The sequence below is a fragment of the Chrysochloris asiatica genome, unplaced genomic scaffold, assembly GCF_000296735.1.
Source record: "Chrysochloris asiatica unplaced genomic scaffold, ChrAsi1.0 scaffold00095, whole genome shotgun sequence".
NCBI lineage: Eukaryota > Metazoa > Chordata > Mammalia > Afrosoricida > Chrysochloridae > Chrysochloris > Chrysochloris asiatica.
Window position 1 is genome coordinate 139,114 of NW_006408613.1, and position 23,911 is coordinate 163,024.

General features: G+C 37.8%; 1 protein-coding gene across 2 annotated transcripts in view; it reads right to left on the reverse strand.

Annotated features, from left to right (window-relative positions):
* Positions 1-511: 511 nt before the first annotated feature.
* The window catches only part of ACP1 (acid phosphatase 1, soluble), a 26,168-nt gene continuing 2,768 nt past the window's right edge, over positions 512-23,911 (reverse strand). Inside the window, exons 2-6 of one of the 2 annotated variants that reach the window (XM_006866705.1) lie at positions 14,195-14,268; positions 14,001-14,114; positions 5,427-5,488; positions 752-857; positions 512-589 (exon numbers count right to left, since the gene is read on the reverse strand). In XM_006866705.1, the coding sequence (XP_006866767.1) occupies positions 512-589; positions 752-857; positions 5,427-5,488; positions 14,001-14,114; positions 14,195-14,268 (434 nt within the window). Of the gene's footprint in view, positions 590-751; positions 858-5,426; positions 5,489-13,839; positions 13,954-14,000; positions 14,115-14,194; positions 14,269-23,911 lie in introns of both variants that reach the window. The other variant, XM_006866706.1, reaches the window with a different exon arrangement.

The following is a 23,911-nucleotide window of genomic DNA, read 5'->3' on the forward strand; positions in this document are numbered from 1 at the left end:
AGCTTCCTGCAGAGGTAGAGTAGGGTACTTTAAAGTTTCAGTGGGCTCAGATGTTGGCCTAGGCCTTATGTTTTACTTCAGTATTTATTACCTTCAGAATTAAGTGTATCAGAGTCACCACAGTCCTGAGATTGGTACGTGACAAACACTGGAAAATAACTGTGCTACAAAACACACTCAGAATTTTCTATTGTTTTGCTCTGCTAGGTTGTTTGTAATGAGGGCAAAGTGTGAAGTTCAACTAATTTAAAAATATTTAATATATCCATAAACTGTCTGAATCAAAGATTTTTATTTATTCCTCAGCCAATCACAAGTGGTTTCCATTTACAATTATTTTTACGGTAAAAAACATTTACAATTATTTTTACGGTCTAAGCCAACTTAAGAAATAGTTGCAACCTTAAGTTATGAAACATTATACTTTAATATATCCACTGACTGAAAAATATAGAGCATCACCACGAAGGTGTTCATCACAGCTGGCCTTTAACAATGAATGGATGAAGCTTTAGTGGGCCTTCTCCAAAAATGCTTTGCAGCACCTAATACACTGCTGGTACACAGTCTCAAAGTCAGAGTCATTCCCCTAAAAAGACAGGAAAAAGAAAAAATATATATAACTATGTATAACCAAAGTGTTTTAAAGAGAATCTTAACCTGTCATTTAATATGGCAGGATACACAAACATGTTATCTTTTATACTAGTCATAAACATCAAAGTTAAAATGAAATGTGATTTGTACTTACATAATAAGGATCTTCAATAATAAGTTGCTTTTGTGGATCATAGCTTCCAAGTAGTTCAATTTTAGCTTTGCAGTTTTTAACTTGATTACCTTTTCTATTCAAATCCCTGTAAAATTGAAACATGAACTTAAGTTTTCTGATCTATGGTTTCAAGTTGAACAGGGACATCTGCTAGGGTTTATGAAATATCCTTAGGAAAATCCAGCAAAAGTGACCTGATTTAAAAGGTGAAATCAAATACTCATCAGATCTCTAAGATGATTCATGTCCCAGGTTGCTCTATCTCTAGACAACAGCTTATTTTCCCTGATTTTTTATGCAAAATAAATATTCTTAAGTCAGAAAACAATGATATCCTCTCCTGTGAAAGATGTATCTGAGGAAAATCGAACTTGTTTAAGATAATAAAGAAAAGCTAGCAGAAAGGACACAAACAATACGAATCAAGTTCCTTCTTCTGCAGGTGTAAATCTAACACAAAGGGTCGGTAATTCTAAGGAATAGACTGCTCATGTAGTTGTTGTCACTAAGTGCTACAGGTTCCGACTCATAGTGACCCTATGCACAAAAGACCGAAAAACTGTTTGGTCCTATGCCATCCTCACAATTGTTGTTACACTTGAGCCCACTGGTGATGCAGCTGTGCCAATCCACCCACCTCATCAGGGTACTTTCTTTTCTCCACTGATCCTCTAATAAAGGCATAGTCAATAAAGCACAGATAAACATCTTTCTGGTATTCTTTGCTTTTAGTCAAAATTCTTCTGGTGTTGGCAATATCCCTTATTCCATGTCCTCATCTGAATCCTGCTTGAACCTATGGCAGCTACCTGTCAAAGTACTGTTGCAGTCGTTTTTGAATTATCTTCAACAAAATTTTAATTACGTGTGATATTAAAGATATTGTTCGATGATTTCCATATTCCATTGGTTCACCTTTCTTACGAATGGGCATAAATATGGATCTCTTCTAATCAGTTGGCCAGGTGGGAGTCTTCCAAATTTCTTGGTATAGATGACTGAGTACCTCTGGTGCTGCATCAGTTTGTTGACAAATTCCAATTTGTATTCAATCAGTTTCTGGTGCCTTGTTCTTTGCCAGTGCTTTCAGTGTACCTTGGACTTCCTCTTTCAGAACTGATGACTTGATCATATGCTACTGCTTGACATGGCTAAGTACTGACCATTTCTTTTGGGTACAGTGATTCTGTGTATTCCTTTCATCTTCTTTTAAATCTCTGTATAATGCAATTATTTTGCCCATAGAATTCTTCAATTATATAAGTACAGGTTTGAATTTTTCTTAAGTTCTTTTAGCTTGAGAAATGTTGAGGATGCATGCTTTCCTTTTGATTTTCTAACTCAAGGCCTTAGTACATTTCATTATAATATTTGAGTTTGTCTTCTTAAGCTGCTTTTTGTAATTTTCTATTCAGCTCTTTTACCTCCACATTTCTCCCATTCACTTTAGCATCTCTAGGCTGAAATGAAAGTTTCCAATCTCTTCTGATATCCATTTTGGTTTTGGCTTTCTTTCACATTTACTTAGTGACCTTTAGCTTTCATCTTGTATTATGTACTTGATTTCATCCCACAACTCTTCTGGTCATTAGAGTCTAATGCCTGACGATCTCTAAATTAGGTGAGATATGCTCACATTGGAGTCCAGTGTGGTGCTGTGGGTTAATGCACTAGACCTACAACATCGTTTTGAATCTCAAGGTTGGTAGTTCAAACTCACCAGCCACTCCTTGGGAACCTTATACAATGGGATCACTATGAGTCAGAACTAACTTAGTGACACTTAACAACAATGCTCAAGGTCGTATTTTGGCTCTTGTTTGTTTTAATTTATCCAGCTTTGGTAAAAATTTGCACATGAGCAACTGACGGTCTGCACCACAGTCTACCTCTGGCCTTGTTTTGGAAGATAATATGGAGCTTTTCCAGAATCTCTTTCCACAGATATAGTCAATTTGATTTCTGTATATTCCATGTGGTGAGGTCTATGTGCACATTCATCTTTTATGTTGTTTAAAAAGGTGTTTGCAAAGATTTAAGTAACTGGTCTTGCAAATTTCTATCATGTAATCTCCATATCATTTCTATCAACATGGCAATACATACTTCCATGTACTGGTCATGTAGTATCCTCACTAATTATTTTTCTTTTTGTTCCTCAATGCTCTGACCCAAACTGAAAACTCTCTACCTTAGAGTCTTCTACTTTTAGCTTTCATGTTGGTAAGAAAAGCAAATTTAGCTACACTTTGATCATTCATCCACTGAACACATTTCTACTAAGTACTGACTAAACTCAGTCGATGCTAGTGTGTTAAGAGTAAAACATAACAACTGTAGAAAATCTTTAGAGAGTACAATGGAAGATCTAGCCTAGGCTAAAAGGTAAAGAAAGAATGGTCTAGGTTGAAGGAGCAGAATGTGTAAGAAATCAGGGGAGACTGATTACATCACACCCAAAAAAGCACTTTCTATTAAATATCAATCACATCAGAAAATTCTGTTGTTTCCTAAAAAGATATTCTTAATAATACCTATAGTTTGGTAAAATGAGAAAACAAATGAACCAATAAACAGCCCCAACAACCTTTATTCATTTTAATTGAAGTCTTAAATATAAACAAAATAATTAAGTAAAATGAAAGCTAACATTTTGTTAAAAGACTAAGAATGTATTTTATTAGTCTGTAATAGAAGCAACAAATGAAATTAAATGAGAGTAATGTATAATATCATTCATATATGTTCATGTCTATAAAAGTTAATTTAAATATATGGAATACTTATAAATTAGAACTGATTAACAAGTTAGTAAATCCTCATAGTTCCTCATTATGATGAGATTTTCGGTGGTGATGTGTTTGCTGTTATTCATTACTAGCAGAGTACTGAGAGTGCACTTTTTGATATTTAAACCAGAAAATATTTAGACATTTTTGTTGGTAATTTAGACTAAATGTTTCTAAATTTTTGAAATTGTACTATTTGCTTACTTTTGGCACTTTATCATAGTATTTCATTTCACTGTTTCTCTGTGGTAGTGGTGGTGGTTGTGTGTCTTGGAGTTGGTTTCTACTCAGAGAAATCTGCATAGGGCTTGCAAGCACATAAATTTTTACAGGAGCAAAAAGCCTCATCTTTCACCCCCAGAGGGGTGGTAGCTTCAAACTGCTAACCTTACGGTTAACATCCCAACTCGTAATTCACTATGCTACCCAGGTTCCTTCACTGTTTCTCTAGCTAGGCTTAATTTTACCTTGAGAAATACTTGTAGTCCACACTAGACTGTAAGATTCAGGGGGGTAATACCATTGCCATTCTGACTTACGACAAACTTATGAGTCCCAACAGAACTTTGTTCCCTAGGGTTTTCAGAAGTAGATCACCAGGCCTTTCTCTACATAGTCTGGAACCCCTTACCTTTCAATTAGTAGCTGAGCTTAACCAAATACTCCATTCAATGGGCCCTTACATGGTAGTAGATAGCATGAATATTTTCTTCATAACTGTTTCACCAGTGTAGGATAAGTCTAGTGGTTTAAACCATCCAGTCATTCCTTAGAGAATGACTTGAAGGGTTTTGACTTGATACACTGAATACAGAGCAGAAGAAATGCCACCAAGTTCTGTGTTGGTAAAATGTAATCTTCCCCTAAGGTCAAATGCACATACATATAGGGCAGCACCGCACAAGGTTTAGAAGTATGGTCACTACTGTCACATGCCCTGGATTTAAATTCCATCATAAGCATTCACTGGTTCTGTGAATTTAAGCAAGATTAGGTGAGATATGCTCATGTTGGAGTCCAGTGTGGTGCTGTGGGTTAATGCACTGGACTACAACATCGTTTTGAACCTCAAGGTTGGTGGTTCAAACTCACCAGCAGCTCCTTGGGAACCCTATACAATGGGATCACTTAGCCAAGTATTTAACTTCTGTGCCTCAATTTCTTCATTGATAGAATGGGGATAATAATACTAACCTGTCTCATTGTGTTGTGAGGACTCAAAGTTAATATGAATAAAATGCTTTGAAACACGAAGAACATAAAAAATCAGTGCAAGTGTTGTTGCTATTAATTGCCCTTAAGTTGGTTTCAACTCATAGGAATACTATATAGGGTTACTGAGGAGCAGCTGGTCTGTTTGAACTGCTGACCTTGTGGTTAACATCCCAGTGTTTATTCATTCTTATAAACAGTTCTTATCACTGAATACTTAAGCCTCTCATTTAATTAAAGAAAGCAACTGACAACTTAAGAGTAAAATGTTTTTGTTTTTTCAGTCTTTTTTATGGGAGAGGAACAGAAGCAGGTAGAAATAAAGATACTACTACAGGCAGGGTTCATGACTCGTATCAACATAAAATAACATTCATACTAAAATAATGCATTTTTTATATAAAAACCATCACAACTCTCCTATTCTTCAAATTAAGTCATGATATTTGAACTTTTCATTATTTTAATAAGTATACCTAAGACACAATTTTCTATTATTCAATAAATTTCTTGCTATTTTAAAGAAATAATCTGTACATTATGACTATCACTATCTTATTAAAAAACCAAAAAAAGTCATTTTGGACAATAAACTGCTTGGTCTATTACTGACTTGAGAGTTAAACAGAAATATTCTTTAAAAATATAATTACCTTAGATTACTTTCATCCATACATAGTATATAATCAAATGTGGCAAAGTCTTCTTGGGTAACCTAAAATTAAATAAGAAGTAAAAAACACAAGGTTTTTATTTACACCAGTTAAGTCTAGAGAACTTAAAGCAGTGTCTAAACCAAACCAAACCAAACCAAAATCATAGTTTAATCTGTTAATCACTAAGATAATTCAATTAGGAGAGTTTAAGTTAACCTAATTTCTATAACTTTATAATACAAATAGATTTTAAATCAGAATGTTCCTTGGAATTATCATAATAAAATAAAATGAAATATATGGGCATAAAGTTTATATCATGATTGTCAGATTGCATAATTCAGTCAATGTACAAAAATACATATTTTAAGGCTTTTTAAATTATTTTGTTATGCATTCTACAAGTATTTATTGAGTGCTACTGCATTGGACTTTATTCTGAGCCCTGCTCACATACATCAAACTAAAGTAACAGTTCCGGTCTTTGTGAAGGTTACTTTCTACTTATGGGAGCCAGGCAATACATACCCATTGAGTTGATTCTGATTCATACCAACCTTACAGACAAAAAAGTACAATTGTTCCTTAGGAATTCTGACACTATAAAAATCTTTTAGAGCAGACTGTTGTTGTTAAGTGCCATTGAGTCAGTTCTGACTCATCTTTTTCCAGAGTCGCTGATGGGTTCAAACTGTTGACCTTGAGGTTAACCTTAACCCACTATGCTACAAGGGTAATACATGTTTTTCTTGTTAAGTGTTGTAGGGTTGGTTATGACTTATAATGATTCTGTATAGGGTTTTCAAGGAGCAACTGGTGGGTTTGAACCATCAACCTTGTGGTAAGTTTATCCTATAGCACCACGGTAACCCATGCTGTCAAGGCAATACATAGAAGACAATAAATGCCGTGGAAAAATAAAACAGAGAACAGGCATAGAATGTTTTGGAGGAGTTGGAAGATAAAATTTTTAACAGGGAGGTCAGGTAAGATTTATTAAGAGAACATGAGCATACTCATTAAACCACAGTTTCTTCTTCACTCTGAATTAAATATCCTTAATTTAAATATAACAAAGAAGAGTGTACCACTTAGTATTTTTGTTGATTCTAATCTGAAAGCTTGTAATTGTTTTCTGACATACTTGTACAGGCCTACCTTAAAATATAAATAGAAAAAATATTTTGTTCATTTCTGTATTAGAAATGACAGCTTAAGAAAGGAAGAAAACAAAGCCAAATATGAAAGTGGAAATAATTTCTAAGAATGCAACTTTAATAACCATCATCCCCAATAAAAAATATTCTAAAACACAGTTGGAAAATAGCATTATAAAGATACTGAAAACCTAGTAAAACTAATGCAGCAAGACAATATTAAATACACCCACTATTCTGTATTAAATGACAAATTTTGGCTTTTAGCATGCACTGTCTTCACTCTTAGTGTTTCTTGTTAGTTGACCTTGAGCCAGCTCTAATGGATGACCTATGTATAACAGAAAGAAGAGTTGGTTGGCCCTGGCCCTGCACCATCTTCATGAGCCCCTGCTATGTATGAGTCCACTACAAGACTACTGTCACTGAGGTCCTACTTCTCACTGACTCTCTACACTTTCACAACCATGTGTCCTTTTCTAGCAACTCGTCTTTCCTGATGACATGTCAAAAGCAAGCAAAGTGAAGTCTTGCCAGCCTCACTTCTAAGAAACATTCCGGTTGTATTTCTAAGACTGATTTTGTTAGTTTTTCTGACAGTGCACCTTATTTTCAAAATTCTTCATCAACAGCACAAATCAGATGTATCAATACTTTTGACTTTTTTTTCCCACTGCCTAGCTTTTGCAGGGTAATAAAGTACTAACAAACACATTTTGTTAACATTCTCAATACACTAGCGTATGCAATATTTACTTGAGCAAATATTATAAACTATGCTCACAAGAATTGTTATATTAGGATTTCATATTAAATATTGTTTTTAATTTTAGACCAGTTTTTTTATAATTGGAAAAAAAGGCCCAGTAAATGACATCCATCAAACCATCTGTAAATTCTCTGTATGGTTAAAATAATTGAGAAAAATAAATATTTGCGAAAGATTAAGAACAACTGAACGATCATTAACATCATATATACCACATATACAAAAGGATTTTTGTTTGCAGTACTGGTAAATCCTGCATTTTAGGCTGGGTTCTCTAGGGAAGCAAAATCAGTGAAACTTTTTTATATGTATTGTTGTCAAGTGCCAAAATATGACCTTGAATATATCCCACCTAAATTTAGTGTTTCGCTCTGTTGTGCATAGAGTCAGTATCAAAGCCTACATGACAGCATCTGACAACAGCAACAACATTTTGCTTCAAATGAATTCATTTTTGTAGGTCGATGATTTGGGATAGAGCAACTTAACTGAACTGACCTGAGACTGGATGATAACCTTTGTGAAGTTTAGTGTGCCTCTTACTTGCCTTCCACTCTTTGGGTAAACTCTTTAGGAGGACCCAACACAGTGCTTGAAGAGACTTGTAGATAGAAATCCTCCTGATAGGGAGCTTCTATAATAGAATGTTCTTCCTTAGTACTGTGAGCTTCCTTCTTGACGTCCTAATTTTTCTCTCTAAATAATTAAAATTTTGGCAGTTGCTTTGAGGGGAAAATTTCTGAGTATAAGAAATTTTGTATTTATCTGTGTCTCCCTTCTTTCTGGGAACTTTGCTCCTCAAGTTCTAGCTGTCTTTCTAGTACTTCTGCTGAGTTTTTATCTTTACCTCTATGAGATTGCTGACAGTAGTTCTGTTACTGTTTTGCTTGGTTGGTTTTTTGCAATGTTCTTCTGCCAGGATTCTTAGCCTTCTCAACATCCTCATTGTTGAGTTTGGGGCAGGGCCATTGTTCGTTGCAGTAACTCTCTTGTATATTTTATGATGGTTGGCATAATAATCCCTGGCTCCTACCCATCTGATACTAGTAATACCAGATCCTCTAAGGATCATGACAGTGAAAGTGCTTCCAGACTTTGCTAACTTCCCAGAAGTAGCAGGGGTGGGTGGGACAGTAGGGTGCCCAAGATATTCCCTGGAACTACTATTCAAAAGTCTTCAATAGCAATCTGTAAAGTGTGGTCCGGAGACTCCTGGGGTTTCCAGAGTTCTTTTGAATTAGGTAGGATACGTGAGGTTAAAATCATGCATGCTTAAAAGACCTATTCAAAGTCCACATAAAAGGTGTTTTAGGCAGGTTGTAGATAATTTTTAAGCATTTTAGAGAGTGCAAAAAACAAAAAATTTATTCTAAGGACTGGTAGTGGTGGTGGTGATTATGTGCTGTGGAGTCGGTTCCAGCTCACAGCCACCCTATAGAGGGGTTTCCAGGGCTCTAAATCTTTACCAGAGCAGAAAGTCTCCTCTTTCTTACATGTGAAGGGTGGTAGTTTTGAATTGCTGACTTTGAAGTTAGAGACCAACTTGTAACCACTATGCTGCCAGAGTTCCTTATTCTAGAGTCTAGTCTAGTCAGTGCTAACTCTCTAAAAATACCTTGAAAAACATATAGGGAAAGGTGTAAAATTTCAGCAGACAACTGGAATCTACAAAAATTTTTAAATCAAATACAAATTACAGAATTAAAAAACAACAGAACATTAAGAACTCAGTAAGTAAAGCTTTAAAGGCTATTAAGGTTTACTAGCTCTAAGCATATAGATGGAAAATCTGACACTGAAGAAACCAGAAAGGATGAAAAGATGGAAATGTATTAAGAAATATATGTTCAATATCCATGAGAGTGGAGTCTTAGAAGAAGAGAATAAGAGGAAATATATGAAAAGATAACAGCCTGGAAGTTTCCAAATTTTATGGAAAACAAATCACAAATTCAAGAAGCAAACTTTTGGCATATCTGATTAACACCGCTGAAAACAGAAATGCTGCTGGAAACTCTTGTTGTCAGTTGCTGTCAAGTTCATTCCAACTCATGGTAACTGTACATTTGCAGTGTAGAACTGCTCCATACGGTTTTTAAGGTTGTAACCTTTCAGAAGCACATCACCAGGGCTGTCCTCTGAGACGCCTCTGGGTGGATTTGAACTACAGCGTTTCCTATAGCTGAGGGATTAACTATTGCACTACCTAGCAACCCAATGTCAACAGAGAAACAAAAACCTTAGAAACAATCAGAAAAAAAAACACAGTAATGACAAAAGAACAGTAAGACAACAATTTCTCAATAGAAATAATGCCAGAAAGATAACAGATAGAAATCTCAAAATTTCCACTCAATTCAATTCTGACATCAGTTATCCATTCAACATTTGGCTCTACCCACTCAGTTCTTATATGACACTGCTGGATACGCACTGGACTGCTATTGCAAAGTCCTTGGAAACCCTATACATGGTTCTATGAGTCAGAACTGACTAGACTTTAGAACAACAACCCATACAGAGCTGGGTCAGATCTCACTAAGTAAAAAGGATACAATCCTTAAGACTGCTAAATACCCAAGAATTTAGATGCCAGCCATAAATTTATAAGTCCACACGTTCTAGGAAAATGATAAGCTGTCAAAAATGAAATGAAAATGATCGATATCCTAAGGCATTAGTGAAATGAAATGGATTGGTATTGGCCATTTTGAATCTGAAAATAATATGGTTTACTATGCCAGCAATGTCAAATTGAAAAGGAATAGCATTTCATTCAGCTTTAAAAGGATATGAAATGTGCAAACACCTGGAATTAGAAATCCCAAAGGGGAAAACACAATTAGCATTTCTCCAGCTGAAGGAACTGAGGAAAAAATTCAGGCCTCAAGTTGCAATATTGAAGGATTCTGGGGCGCTATGGGTTAATGCATCAGATTGCAAAGCCATTTTAACTACAAATTTGGTGGTTCAAACTCACCAGCTGCTCCTCGGAAACCCTATACAGGGTCACTATGGATTGTAACCAACTTAACGGCACTTTAACAACAACAATGGACCAAACACTGAACAGTGCAGAAACCATTAAAATAAGATGGAAGTTAACACAGTTACTGAACCAAAAAGAAATAGTTGAAGTTAAACCATGTCAAGAGGTAGTACATGATCAAGAGCTGATTTAAATGGTACTGAAAGAAGTCCAAACTGTACTGAAAGACTGATAAAAAGCTTCCAGGAATTGATGGAATACAAACTGAAATCTTTCAACAAACTGATGCAGCACTGGAGGCACTCTCTCACCTATGTCAAGAAATATGGTAGACAGCTTACCTGGATAACCAAGATGAAGAGTTTCATATCTGTGCTTATTGCATAGACAAGATGACCCAAATGTATGCAGAGCTCACCAAACAATATCATTAATCTAATACGCAAGTAAAATCATGCTGCTGTTGTAAAGTGCTTTCCAGGTCAACTTCGGTTCATAACAACCCTGTGTAGGGTTTCCAAGGACTGGCTCATGATCTTCAACCACCAACCTTGCTGTTCAAACCGACCTTCCAGTTCAGCGCATCACACCAGGACTATAAAAATTATGCTGAAGGTAATTTAAAAGCAGCTGCCATAGTACATCAACAGAGAACTGTAAGAAATTCAAGCCGGATTCAGAAGAAGACATGTTAACGTCCTGACTGACAGCAAAGAATACCAGAAAAATGTTTACTCGTGCTTTATTAACTTTTGATTGTGTGGATCATGATAAACTATGAATAACACTGCAAAGGATGGGTATTCCAGAACACTCCTTGTGCACTTGAGGAAGGTGAACATAGACCAAGAAACAATCATTCAAAGAAAACAAGGGAACATTTAATGATCTGAAATTAGGAAAGGTGTGTGGCAGGGTTGTATTATTTCACTCTATTAACTTAATCTGTAGCTGAGCAAACAATTTGAAAAACTGGATTGTATGAAGAACATGGTATCAAGATGGGAGGAAGACTCATTAACAATTTATAATATGTAGATGATATAATCTTGCTTGCTGGAAGTGAAGAGGACTTAAAATACTGATGAAAATCAAAGATTACAGCCTTCAGTAAGAATTGCACATAAATATAAAGAATACAAAAATCCTCTATGCTAAGTACAGAACAGACCAAAGTTGTCAAAGAGATTTCATTTTGCTTGAATCTACAAACAACACTCATGGAAGTAGCAGTCAAGAAATCAAATGATGTACTACTTTAGGCAAATGTGCTGCAAAAAAAAGACCCCTTTAAAGTGTCCAAGAACAAAGATGTCACTTGAGAACTAAGGTGTGCCTGAACCAAGCCATAATATTTTCAATTGCCTCATATGCATGTGAAAGTTGGACAAAGAATAAGGAAGACTGAGAAGAATCTATGTGAACTACGGTATTGGAAAATATTAATAGTACCATGGACTTCCAAAAGAACAAATAAATCTGTCTTGAAAGAAGTGCAGCTAGAATTCTTTTTAGAAGACAGAAAGGAGAAACTTCATCTCTCATACTCTGAACATGTAATCAGGAGGTACCAGTCCCTGGAGAAGGACATGATGCTTGGTCAAATAGAGGGCCAGCGACAATGGGCTCAAATGTAACAATTGTGAGGATGGTCCAGGACTGTGCAGTGCTTTGTTTTGCTGTGCAGATGGGTACTATGAGTCACAATTGACTCAAAGGCACTTATAAACAACATTTTACTTTGTAAAAACAATAAACGATCAGAAGAATGTGGCAAATTGTCAAACCTTGATTATTCCTTTCATGATCCATGGGATATATATTGCCCATCAGCATTTTCAACTTTTCATGCCTCTTAGGAATTGGCTAAACCAACTGTAGTCCCTGCTGTTACCTGGCAGGGACTTCTATTACTGCATGAGTCTGAAGAAATGGGCCCCACCAATCCTACTACCAGAGTCCATTTGGGACATACATGCTCTACATGTTGTTGCTCTTGTTATGTACCATCATAGTGACCCTGTATATGGTTTCCAAGGAGCAACTGGTAGCTTTGAACCATCAACTTTCTGGTTAGCAATCCAACTTGATCCTACAGTGCCACTCCAGGGTTCCATGCCCAACATAATTGTGCCCAAATCCATATTACCTAAAAATACTTTTTTTCCCTGGACTTCGCATCCTATCTTTTATTAATGAATGCACATGACATCAACAAAAAATTCATAGCAGAAAATAGTTTGGTCAAGAACAGACTATATATAGGGTTATAGATGTCTTGAAAATTGTTCCATACTCTGTGCACATTTAAAACATTTCACTTCATCATATAATAGAAAAACACACCATGGATACTTAAAATTTCAATATAAAGGAGTCTTGATGTGGTACTTACTGTAGGATCAGCACCGGACCATAGGTTGGTTTGAATTGAAAGGTTAGCAGTTCAAATTCACCCAGTTGCTCAATAGAAACTCTATTCCATGGCACTTAACAACCAACATCACAGCAAAATTCAATATAAATGTTATTTTTAAGGATAAGATTATGTTTGTCAATGGGAGAATTATTCTTAGTAGTTTAGGGGTTATGAGTCAGGCTGCTAACCTCACAGTCAGCAGTTTGAAACTACCAGCTGTTCCGCAGGAGAAAGATGAGGCTTTCTGCTTCCATAAAGATTTACAGCCTCAGGAACCCTAAACAGGGTTGCTATGAGTCAGAACCGACTCCACAGCATAGAACCACTACCACCATTTGAATACTAGAATAACAGTGATCTCTAGAAAAAAAAAAAATCTGTCCTGTAATTAGTAACAGAAATTTCAGGCTAACTTGCTGTGAGATTACTGGTCTGGGTTATTACTGTTTTGGACTTGGAGTCTAATTCTGGCAGTATGAGACTGCAATTATGGGTCCAGTGTTACCTTCTAAGGCACGTTAGTAGATCAAATACTGTACACACAGTAACCTTTTGTAGAAACAAACTTATTGCTAAAAGAAAGGTACTGTTTTCCCTTTTAATTTATACTAGGCCTAAATGACTGATTAAAAATTACACAGATAGAAGGAAAACGGTTACTATAACTCAGGTTTTCTAGATCTTAACCCGAATTTCTGACATTGTAAGTAATAGAACCATTATATACATTCTAATGACTAACAGGAGTCCTGCTGTGACACTGTAGAATAAGCACTTGACCACAAGGTTGGTTCGAATCACAACTGTGATGGTTTAAATTCAGCAGCCGCTCCTCAGAAACCCTATTCAGGGCTGCTATGGGTTGGAAACGACTCGAAAACACTAACAACAATAACTAACAAATAAGTTCCAATATTAAACAAGTCTTTTAGAACTACAGAACCCGAAGTGAGTCAAAATGCCGCTACATTTAAGTTCATTCTAGTTAAACTGATGCAATTACTTGTGCAAGCCTCTTGCAACTCATGCAAGTTATGAGAATTTACATATTAGAAATTAAACAAGATGGTTTCTACCTGTCTTGCTTTATGAGCTGTTTTAATGTCATGATTTCTTAGGCAGCTTACAGCTCTTGGATCTGGTGACCGGCCCACGTTCCAGTCAGAAACAGCACCACTGTCAATGATCCACTGTAACACAAAACATACATGTGCTTTTTGAAACGAGAGTACGGTACCTGCCGGGCAATGTGACTCATAGGAATACCATGCTTCTTCATGCAACTTTGCCCTCGATAATCAGGAGGGTTTCCTATTTCATATGTGGATGTTGCTGCACTGTCTATCCTCCACTGCAGGGGAAAAAAAAAGATTTTTGTTTGCAATTTACAGTAAACAGGCTAGCTTCTATAAGGTACTGAATGAAACTTACCTTATCTAAAAGGTTTTGATCAGTTACAAGTTTTCTGAAAACTGCTTCTGCAATGGGTGATCGACAAATGTTACCTTAAAAAATAAAACAAATAGGAAAGTGGCAGAAAGTCAGCATCACAGGTTTGATGTACTGGCACATGCTGATTTATATTATTACCCAAGTCTGTGAACTACCTCACATACTTATCAGGAAATGACTGCATTTTCCCTATAAAAGAACATATGATAAACACTATTCTTTGATGTAATCCTGGAAAAACAACTGATCGAGTCCAAGCTTAGCGATTTGACATCGTACTCAAAATACAAGCAAAGACATCAAAAACACAATTATAACCCAAGTCATTAACTTTCAGCCTGCTATTGTGGTGCTGTGGGAAAAAGCACTAGACTGCAAGGTTGGTTTGAGCTGTAAGGCTGGCACTTCAAACTCACAAACTGCTCCTTGGAAATCCTATACAGGGCCGTTCCAAGTTGGAACCAATTCGAAGGTACCTAACAACATTAATAACCTGGAGTCCTGGGGTGGTGCTTTAGGAAAGAGTACTAGACTGCAAGGTCTGTTTAAACTACAAGGTCGGTGGCTCAAATTCATCAGCTACACCTTGGAAACCCAATGTAGGGTTGCTATAAGTTGGAACTGACTTGATGGCACTTAATAACAATTTAATGACCTAGAAGTAAGTATTGAAAAATCAGCAAAGTGGGTTGAGACCAGCCTAATTTAAAATAATGTATAATTGAATAAAATTTTAAAATATGTATTTTCAGGTATATGGAAAATAGTTTCATGAAAAACATACAAACAATACCTGTACTAAGAATACTGTGGAGAAAGATAAGAGACACATGATTTTCCCTCAAAATATGTGTATCAAGCAATATATTTAGGGAACATACAATTAGCTATAATAAAAAGAACCTAAGTGTGGCTACAAATCGGGCTGTTAACCTCAAGGTCAGCAGTTTGAAACTACCAGCAGTTCTGCAGGAGAAAGAGGAGGTTCTCTGCTCCTGTAAAAATTTACACCCTCGGAAACCCTATACAGGGTACCTGAGTCAGAACCTACTCCATGGCACACCACCATCCATCAAGTGCTGCTAGGCAAGCGATACACTTATTGTTGTGAGGTGCCACTGAGTCGATTCTGACCCACAGCGTCCCTGTGTAGGGTTTCTGAGGAGCAGGTGGTAAGCTTAAACCACCAACCTTGCAATTCAAATGACTTTGCAGTCTGGCGCATTAAACCACAGCGCCATATCAGGACTACAGGAGGATAAAACAGAAAGATTCTAAACAACCACACGTAGGGAAAATAAAACTTGTTAGTAAAGGGCAGATAAAAACAAGTATTAGAGCTGATCTTTAAAACATGAAGAGGAATGTAATGGGCAGCAGCAAAATACAATGATGTTTAAATTCAAGGGAACTGTATGAATTAGTCTATGAAGCTACAAAGTGGGCGGGCATCTGGTATAAAGGAGTACCAGAATGCTAGATTTTGAGGAGAAACTGAGGTTTTAGGCAGAGGAGTAATGCGATATAATTATTCAACAAAAATATTTTTGTCCTTTGTTTATGCACTAGACTGCAAAGTGGCTTTGAACTGTAAGGTTGGGGGTTCAAGCTCACCAGTCTCTCCTTGGAAACCCTATACAGGGTCGCTATGGGTCAGAATCGACCTAATGGCACTGCACAACAACAACTATTTACAAAAGGACTTCTGATGTGACATTGTGGATCAGTACTGGATTGTGAATCCCAAGGTTAGCAGTTCAAACGCAAACAGCTGTTTCTTGGAAATCCTACACAGGGTCGGAACCAACTAGGTGGCACGCAACAAAAATAACTATTTACAAAAGAGACGTAGGTCAGTAGTTCAAATCTACCAGTCGCTCTGCAGGAGAAAGATGAGGCTTTCTGCTCTGTTAAAGTTTTACCTCCTTGGAAGCCCTCTACCGGGTTACTAAGAGTTGACATAGACTCAAAGGCACACCACCACCACCATCATTTGAAAGGGATCCTGTGCTGCAATCTAGGATAAGCACTGAACTCATTAGATTCTCCACGGAAACCCTATACAGGTTTTATATATATATACACACACACACACACACACACACACGTCAGAATCAATTCAACAGCACTTAACACCACCACCACCACTACTTACAAGAGGGCCACAAAAAGTCTGTGGGAAAATGTCATTCTTTTTTTCATTCTATTTTCCACAAACTTTTTGAAGTCTTCTTATAAGACACAAGCTCTCTGCTATGGCCTGAAGATAAACAAGTTATTAACAATAGAGACTCTTCCCACAATTTAAGAAATAACTTGCAGGGTCAAGTACAAGATTGAAGGCAAAGATGCTTATGACATGAATATTAAACAAAAATTCACATATTGTTGCTGTTGTTAGGAGTTGTCCAGTCAGTACCGACTCATAGCAACTGCAACGGCTAGGGGTCTATGTCATCTAAACGAGGCCAGGATGTCCTTGTATCTTCAGTAACTTCATATACATGAATAAGGAAGACTACAGAAGAATTGATGTATTTGAGTTTTGGTGTTGAAGGAGAATATGAAAAGTTCCATGGATTGCCAAAGAACAAACCAATCTGTGTTGGAAGAAGTACAGCCAGAATGCTCCTTGGAAGCCAGGATGGCCAGACTTTGTTTCTCATACTTTGGACATATTGTCAGAGGGACTGGTCCCTAGAGAAGGAGATCATGTTTGGTAAAGTAGGAGGGTCACAGAAAAAAGGAAGACCACCCCCCAACGAGATAGACTGGCACACAAGTAGCAGCAATGGTCTAAAGGCAACGATTTTGAGGTTGGCGCAAGACCACGCAGAGTTTCAATGTTGTGCACAGCGTCACTTTCAACAATGTTGTGCATAAAGTCACTATGAGTTGGTATCAACTTGACGACACCTAACAACAACACTGTTGTAAAACAGACATACATGTGTGAAAGAAATGATTATTGGTTGTCAAGATTATAGAGAGCCTGGATGATTCTATCCACCTTCAGTCTATATATACTTGATTAGTAGATTTGCTGACAGGAGAGTCAGAGTTGCCTGGAAAAACAGGCTTCTAGGATTAAGTTTTTGTAAAGTATGGGACCTTCACAGTGGGTGGAATCCTGAGCCCCACCCAGAATCTTTAGAGTTGGGTATTTGCATTTCAAAAGACTTGCAGACCAACCTTTTTCCTCTGCTTTTCACTGGTGACTACCTGTGAGTGGAATTAGGGGAAATGCAGGGGAAATGCAGCAATGAAGACATGGTTGAGTTTGGACATGTTCTTTTGGCACCCACTTACCTTAAGATAAAAGGAGAAAAGGCTGGCTGGTCTGAAATTTAAGAAGTTGTGTGAACTCCTGAACCCAAAGGCACTAACCTAGCCCATGGGCCTAGAGGTGAAAGTGAAGGGGCCAGCTGATTTAAAGTGCAGAGGGGTGTGTGGGAATTCCCAAACTTGCAGCTGGTACCCATTTGACCTAGCTTGGATAGCTACGGCTGAACTGATCAAAAGTTGACTAGATGAAGAGCCAGATGTTTGATACTGTGAGCAAGTATAAATTGCTATATAATCCATTAGACTGGACTTTTGCTATGGATGTTGTGCTCAAAATTCCAACAGGAATGGAAGATTCATCAGCTCAAGAGACATGTTTGTCTCATTAGTGTACTGGACTGATGTAGTTGTTAAGTGCTGTGGAGTCGGTTTTGATCCATAACGGCCCTTTATAGGGTTTTGGGCAATTTGTTGCTGTTGTTAAGTGCCATCGAGTCGATTCCAATCCGTAGCGACCCTGAACAGGGTTTCTGAGGCTGTAAATCTTTACGGGAGCAGAAAGCCTCATCTTCTCCCATGGAACGACTGGTAGTTTCGAACTGCTGACCTTGTGGTTCGCAGCCACTACACAACCAAAGCTCCTTTTCGGCAATTTATTTCATGCTTTAAAGCCTGCCGTTTTTGATAGCTAATGTCTAAATTGGGGAATTTAGACATTAGCTACCAAAATCGGCAGGCTTTAAGGCATGAAATTGCTGGCTTACAAGCTTTCATGAGTATGTTTACTTTTAGAATAAGAGGTATACAGTTGAATCCCCAATCACTAGCTTTCCTCTTTTCTAGATGGGTCTGGCGAAAGGAAGGTTGGGGATGATGTTGACATGATTTTATGATATCAATTGTGAGTAGGATCAGTTGTGATTGACAAAACTAAGTGTAGAAGATATGTAACTCAAAAGGGGGTGGGGTGTGGGGAAGTAATAACCTAGTACAGACAATCCCAGGACTATCATTAAGAAAGAGCCTGAATGGAATGTGGGATCTCTGACTGGAAAAGCAGCAACAGTAGAGGTGATAGCACATAAAGACAGAGCAACTACGGAATCTAGGCCCATGGACTGAGTAAGACTGTGTGCCTATTGGCTGGGGGCTGGCTTGCAGAAAGTGCCATTTGAACATTTTAAAGAATACATTTTTTTTGTTGTTTTGTATGTGTGCATCAAATGTTTTGTTTCCTTAATTTGTGACATATAAGATGTAAATGGGCACAGAGCATTTTCAGTTGCATATGTTTTAGTTATATCATGTTAGGTGCAAGTATGGCTTTATAATTTCCTTTGTTTACTGATTATTCAGAGTTTACAGGTTTCAATTTTACAAGGGTGTACTGTAATGGTTATGGTTCTGTGTTAACTTGAGTAGGCCAAGATGTTCAGAGGTTTGGTACCTGGATTGTGCTATTCCTATGGTGATAAAACCTAGTACCTAGGCATAGCTTACTCTACGATGATTGGCTATGAAAAGCCAATCAATTGAAGGGACGCTTCTTTGGGAGTGTGGCCTGCTCCCAATATAATGGACCAGACGACTTACAGGATGACATCAAAAACATCATACGGTAAGAAGAAAAATGTCATTAAAAAGACCGGAAACAGAAAAGATCAAAATGGATATCAGAAGAGACTCTTAATAATTGCTCTTGAGTGATGGGAAAGCTAAAACTGGAGTAAATGAGAAAGTAAAAGAGCTGAAAAAAGGGTAGCTTGAGAAGACAAAGCCAAGTATTACAAGGAAATGTGAAAAGTCTCGTGTTAGAAAACCAAAAGAGAACATGCTCAACACTTCTCAAGATGAAAGAACTGAAGAAAAAATTCAAGCCTCATCTTGCCAAATTGAAGGATTTTATGGGCAAGGTATTAAACAATACAGGAAACATCAAAAGAAGATGGAAGGAATACTGAGTTACTGTATCAAAAAGAATGTTAACATGCAGCAATTTCAGGAGGTTACATTTGATAAAGAATTATTGATTCAGCTGTACTGAAGGCATTGGTGAAAAACAAGGCTCCAGGAACTAATGGAATACAAGCTGAAATCTTTCAACAAACTGATGCAGCACTGGAGGGACTTACTCACCTACGCCAAGAAAGTTGGAAGACAACACTAACAGTAACAACATGCCTTACAGCAGAGACTGGTGTGGTGCTGTAGTATAAGCATTGCATTGATAAGCACTGGATTGCTAACCAAAATGCAGATGGTTTCCAGCCACTCCTTGGAAATCCTATCCAGTCACTATGTGTCATGATGGACTCGACGGCACTTGCCAACAACATGCCTTGTAGGGGTCTGAAACCTATGATTTATGGCCAAATTCAATCCATTAGCTTTTTTTTTTGGGGGGGGGGTGTACATTCCACAGAGCAAATAAAAATTTCTACATCTTTTGTGACACATGCAAATTGTATGAAATTCTAATTTCAGTGTCCATAAACAAAGGTCTATTAGTAAACAGAGAGGCTCAACCATTTAGAAATGTTCTAGGTTTGCTTTTCTGCTATAACATAGGTATGGCCCACCAGCCTTTCTTTACAGAAAAACTTTACAGGTTTTTGCCCTACAGTATTGTGTATATAATAAATTAACTTTCCCTCTAGCACCAAAAGTGATACTAATGACATATCATCCACTAGAGTACTGATAGCCACTCAAATTAGTTCTGAGTTCTCAGACTGAAATGAAGAAACCTGACTGAGAAAGGGTTCTTGGTTGCTCTAGCTTCCTTGTTGTTTCTTGAATATACGCAGCAAGCACACTCTCACTCCAAAATCTTTCTCTGCTTTCTCCTAGGTCCAAATGATTTCCAAAAATAATCTACTACTTCAAACGTTTGTTCAAATGTTACCTAGGTAAGGCCTTCACTGATGACCTAATTTAAACTGCACTAGACTCCCAGTCTCTTTCCTGTTTTATTTTTCTCCACATGTAACACCGTAGGTCTGAATATATCTATTACTCATTTATTGCTGACAAAATGTGTGTAAGGCAGGTATTTCTGTGTTTTGTTTGCCATTGTATCTCTAGCACTTAGAACAGTGCCTGGTCTTAGTTATCTAGTGCTGCTATGACAGAAATACAAGTGGGTGGTTTTGACAGAAACATTTTCTCATAGTTAAAGAGGCTAGAAATCCAAATTCAGAGTGCTAGTTCTAGTGAAAGACTTTTTCTCTCTGCTGGCTCTGGGGACATCTCTCCTCTTCTATCTTTCTTCTCTCTTGGTTTGTCTAACTTCTTATATCTCAAAAGAGATTGACTATTCACCCTAAATTAATCCTGTCTCATTAATACATAACAAAGACAACCTAGTTGTAAATGGCATTATACTTAGAGGCTTGGTTGTGTGCCTTCCAGTAGATTCCTTCTCCTAGTATAGTGACCCTGCAGAGGGTTTGCAAAGCTGTAAAATCTTTATGGAAGCATAAACCCTCATCTTTCTCCCAAGGAGAGGCTGTTAGATTAGCGCTTCAGACCATTTCATAGCAGCCAACATGAAGCCCACTACTCTACCAGGGATCGCCATTCAGAGGCACAGAGGTTAAGATTTACAATACCTATTTTGGACGTTGTTGCTGTTAAGTGCCATCAAGTCTGTTCCGACTCATAGCTATGCTTTATAGTTCCCAAGGCTCTAAATTTTTGAGGGAGCAGAAAGCCTTATCTTTCTCCCAGGGAGTGGCTGGTGGTTTACAGTTTAGTACTTATCCTGCGGAGCCACCGTGCTCCCCTATTTTGGGTGGGGACTCAGTAATAATTCAATAGATAACATATTTGGTATAGAGTAGACTACCAGAAGAAAACTGTCAAATATTATTGAAGATAAATATTAAGAATATACACCCCTCATCAGCATACACCATAGTGCATTCTGCCAAAATAATTAATGATGTGAAATCAAACTAAACAAGGAAATGTAATTATATTAGGTACCCAACCTGAACAGAACTGCTGTGTAATACATTTGCTGAATCCATCAGTTAGCTTTACGTGGAGAGTTTATGTCAAAAGATAGTCAAGGTGACTCTTTTTGCTTTTTCCCTTACAGAACTTCAGTTCTATAAATAACCCAAGGATGGTAAGAAAATGCCCTAAAACTAGAAACTGAAAGAAAAATGAGTATGGTTATTGCTCTTAAGGAAGTTAAAATGAACTGGGATTTCAACAAATATTAAATAATTATCATAGAATGTGTGTAATAAAAGATGCCTATACTGGCCACCAGAGGAACTCTGGTATCGGAGTGGTTATGAGTGGGGCTGCTAATCTTAAGATCTGCAGTTCAAAACTACCAGCTGTCCCATGGAAGAAAGAAGAGGCATTCTGCTCCCGTGAAGATTTATAGCCTTAGAAACCCTATTTGGGGTTGCTATGAGTCAGAACTGACTCCACAGCACATTACCACCACCATCACCATATCAGCCAATAAACATATGAAAAAATGCCATTAGCCGTTGTTGTTGTTGTTGTTGTTAGGTGCCATCAAGTAGGTACCATCTCATAGCAACCCTATGCACAACAGAAAGAAACACTGTCAGGTCCTGGGCCAACCTCACAATTATTAACATGCTTGAGTCCATTGATACTGTCACTTTTTGCCAACCCATCTCGTTGGGGGTCTTCCTCTTTTTCTCTGACCCTACACCTTACCAAATATGATATCCTTCTCCAGCAACTGGTCCCTCCTGAAGTATGGGAGACCAAGTTTGGCCATCCTGGCCTCCAAGGAGCACTCTGGCTGCACTTCTTCCAAAAAAATCTGTTGGTTCTTTTGGCAGCCCATGGCACTTTCAATATTCTCCTCCAACACTATACCTCAAAAGCATCAATTTGGCTACAGTCTTCTGTATTCATTGTCTGGCTTTCACATGCATATGAGGTTCTTGAAAATACCATGGCTTGAGTCAGGCGCACCTTAGTCCTCAAGCTGACATCTTTGCTCTTCAACACTTAAGAAAGTTCCTGTGCAGCAGATTTGCCTAATGCAATACATCATTTGATTTCTTGACTGCTGCTTCCCTGAGTGTTGATAGTTGATCCAAGAAGAATGAAGTTCTTGATAACTTCAATCTTTTCTCCGTTGATAAACAATATTGGTCCAGTGGTGATTGGTCCATCTTTACATTGAGATGCAATCCATACCGAAGGCTGTGGTTGATAAACAATATTGGTCCAGTGGTGATTGTTCCATCTTTACATTGAGATGCAATCCACACCGAAGGCTGTGCTCTTTGATCTTCATCAGTAAATATTTTAAGTCCTTTCCACTTTCAGCAAGCAAGGTCATATCATCTGCATATGGCAGATTATTAATGAGTCTTCCTCCAATCCTGATGCCACATTTTTCTTCATGTAGCCTAACTTCTTGGATTATTTGCTCAGCATACAGGCTGAATAAGTATGGTGAAAAATTACAACCCTGTCACACACCTTTCTTCATTTTAAACCATTCAGTGTTCCCATGTTCTGTCTGAACATCTTGATCCATGTATGGATTCTTCATGAGCACAATTAAGTGTTCAGGAATACAATGTTGCCCACAGCTTGTCATGATCCGCACAATAGAAAGCCTTTGAGTAGTCAATAAAGCACAGGTAAACATCTTTCTGGTAGTCTCTGCTTTTAGCCAAGATCCACTGGATATCAACAATGTTATCCCTCGTTCACGTCCTCTTCTGATTCCAGCTTCAACGTCTGGAAGTTCTCTGTCAATGTATGCTTGCAGCCATTTCTGCATTATTTTTAGTAAAACTTTACTCACATGGGATATCAAAGAGATCATCTGATGATTTCTGCATTCCGTTGGGTCACCTCTCTTTGGTATGGGCACAAATACAGATCTTTTCCAATCATTTGGCCAGATAGTTGTCTTTGTTTTTAGTGTTGAGTCAATTCCGACCCATAGCGACCCTGTATTGGGTTTCCAAGGAGCAGCTGGTAATCTTGAACCACCAACCTTGCAGTTCAAACGACTTTGCAATCTGACGCATTAGCCCACAGTGCCACATGCTTGTCTTTGGTGGTGGTTGGTGGTGATTTGCCGTTGTTGTTGTTGTTGTTAAGTGCCGTAGAGTCGGTTCCCACTCAAAGTGAGCCCATACAGGGTTTCCAAGGCTGTAAATCTTTTTGGGAGCAAACAGCCTATCTTTCTCCCGTGGAACAGCTGGTAGTTTCGAACTACTGACCTTGCGGTTCACAGCCCGATTTGTAACCATCATGCTACCAGATTTGCCGTGGAGTCGGTTCCAACTCATAGTGACCCTGTACACAGTAGCGTAGTGGTTACGAATCGGGCTGCGAACCTTAAGGTCAGCGGTTCAAAACTACCAGCTGCTCCGCGGGAGAAAGATGAGGCTT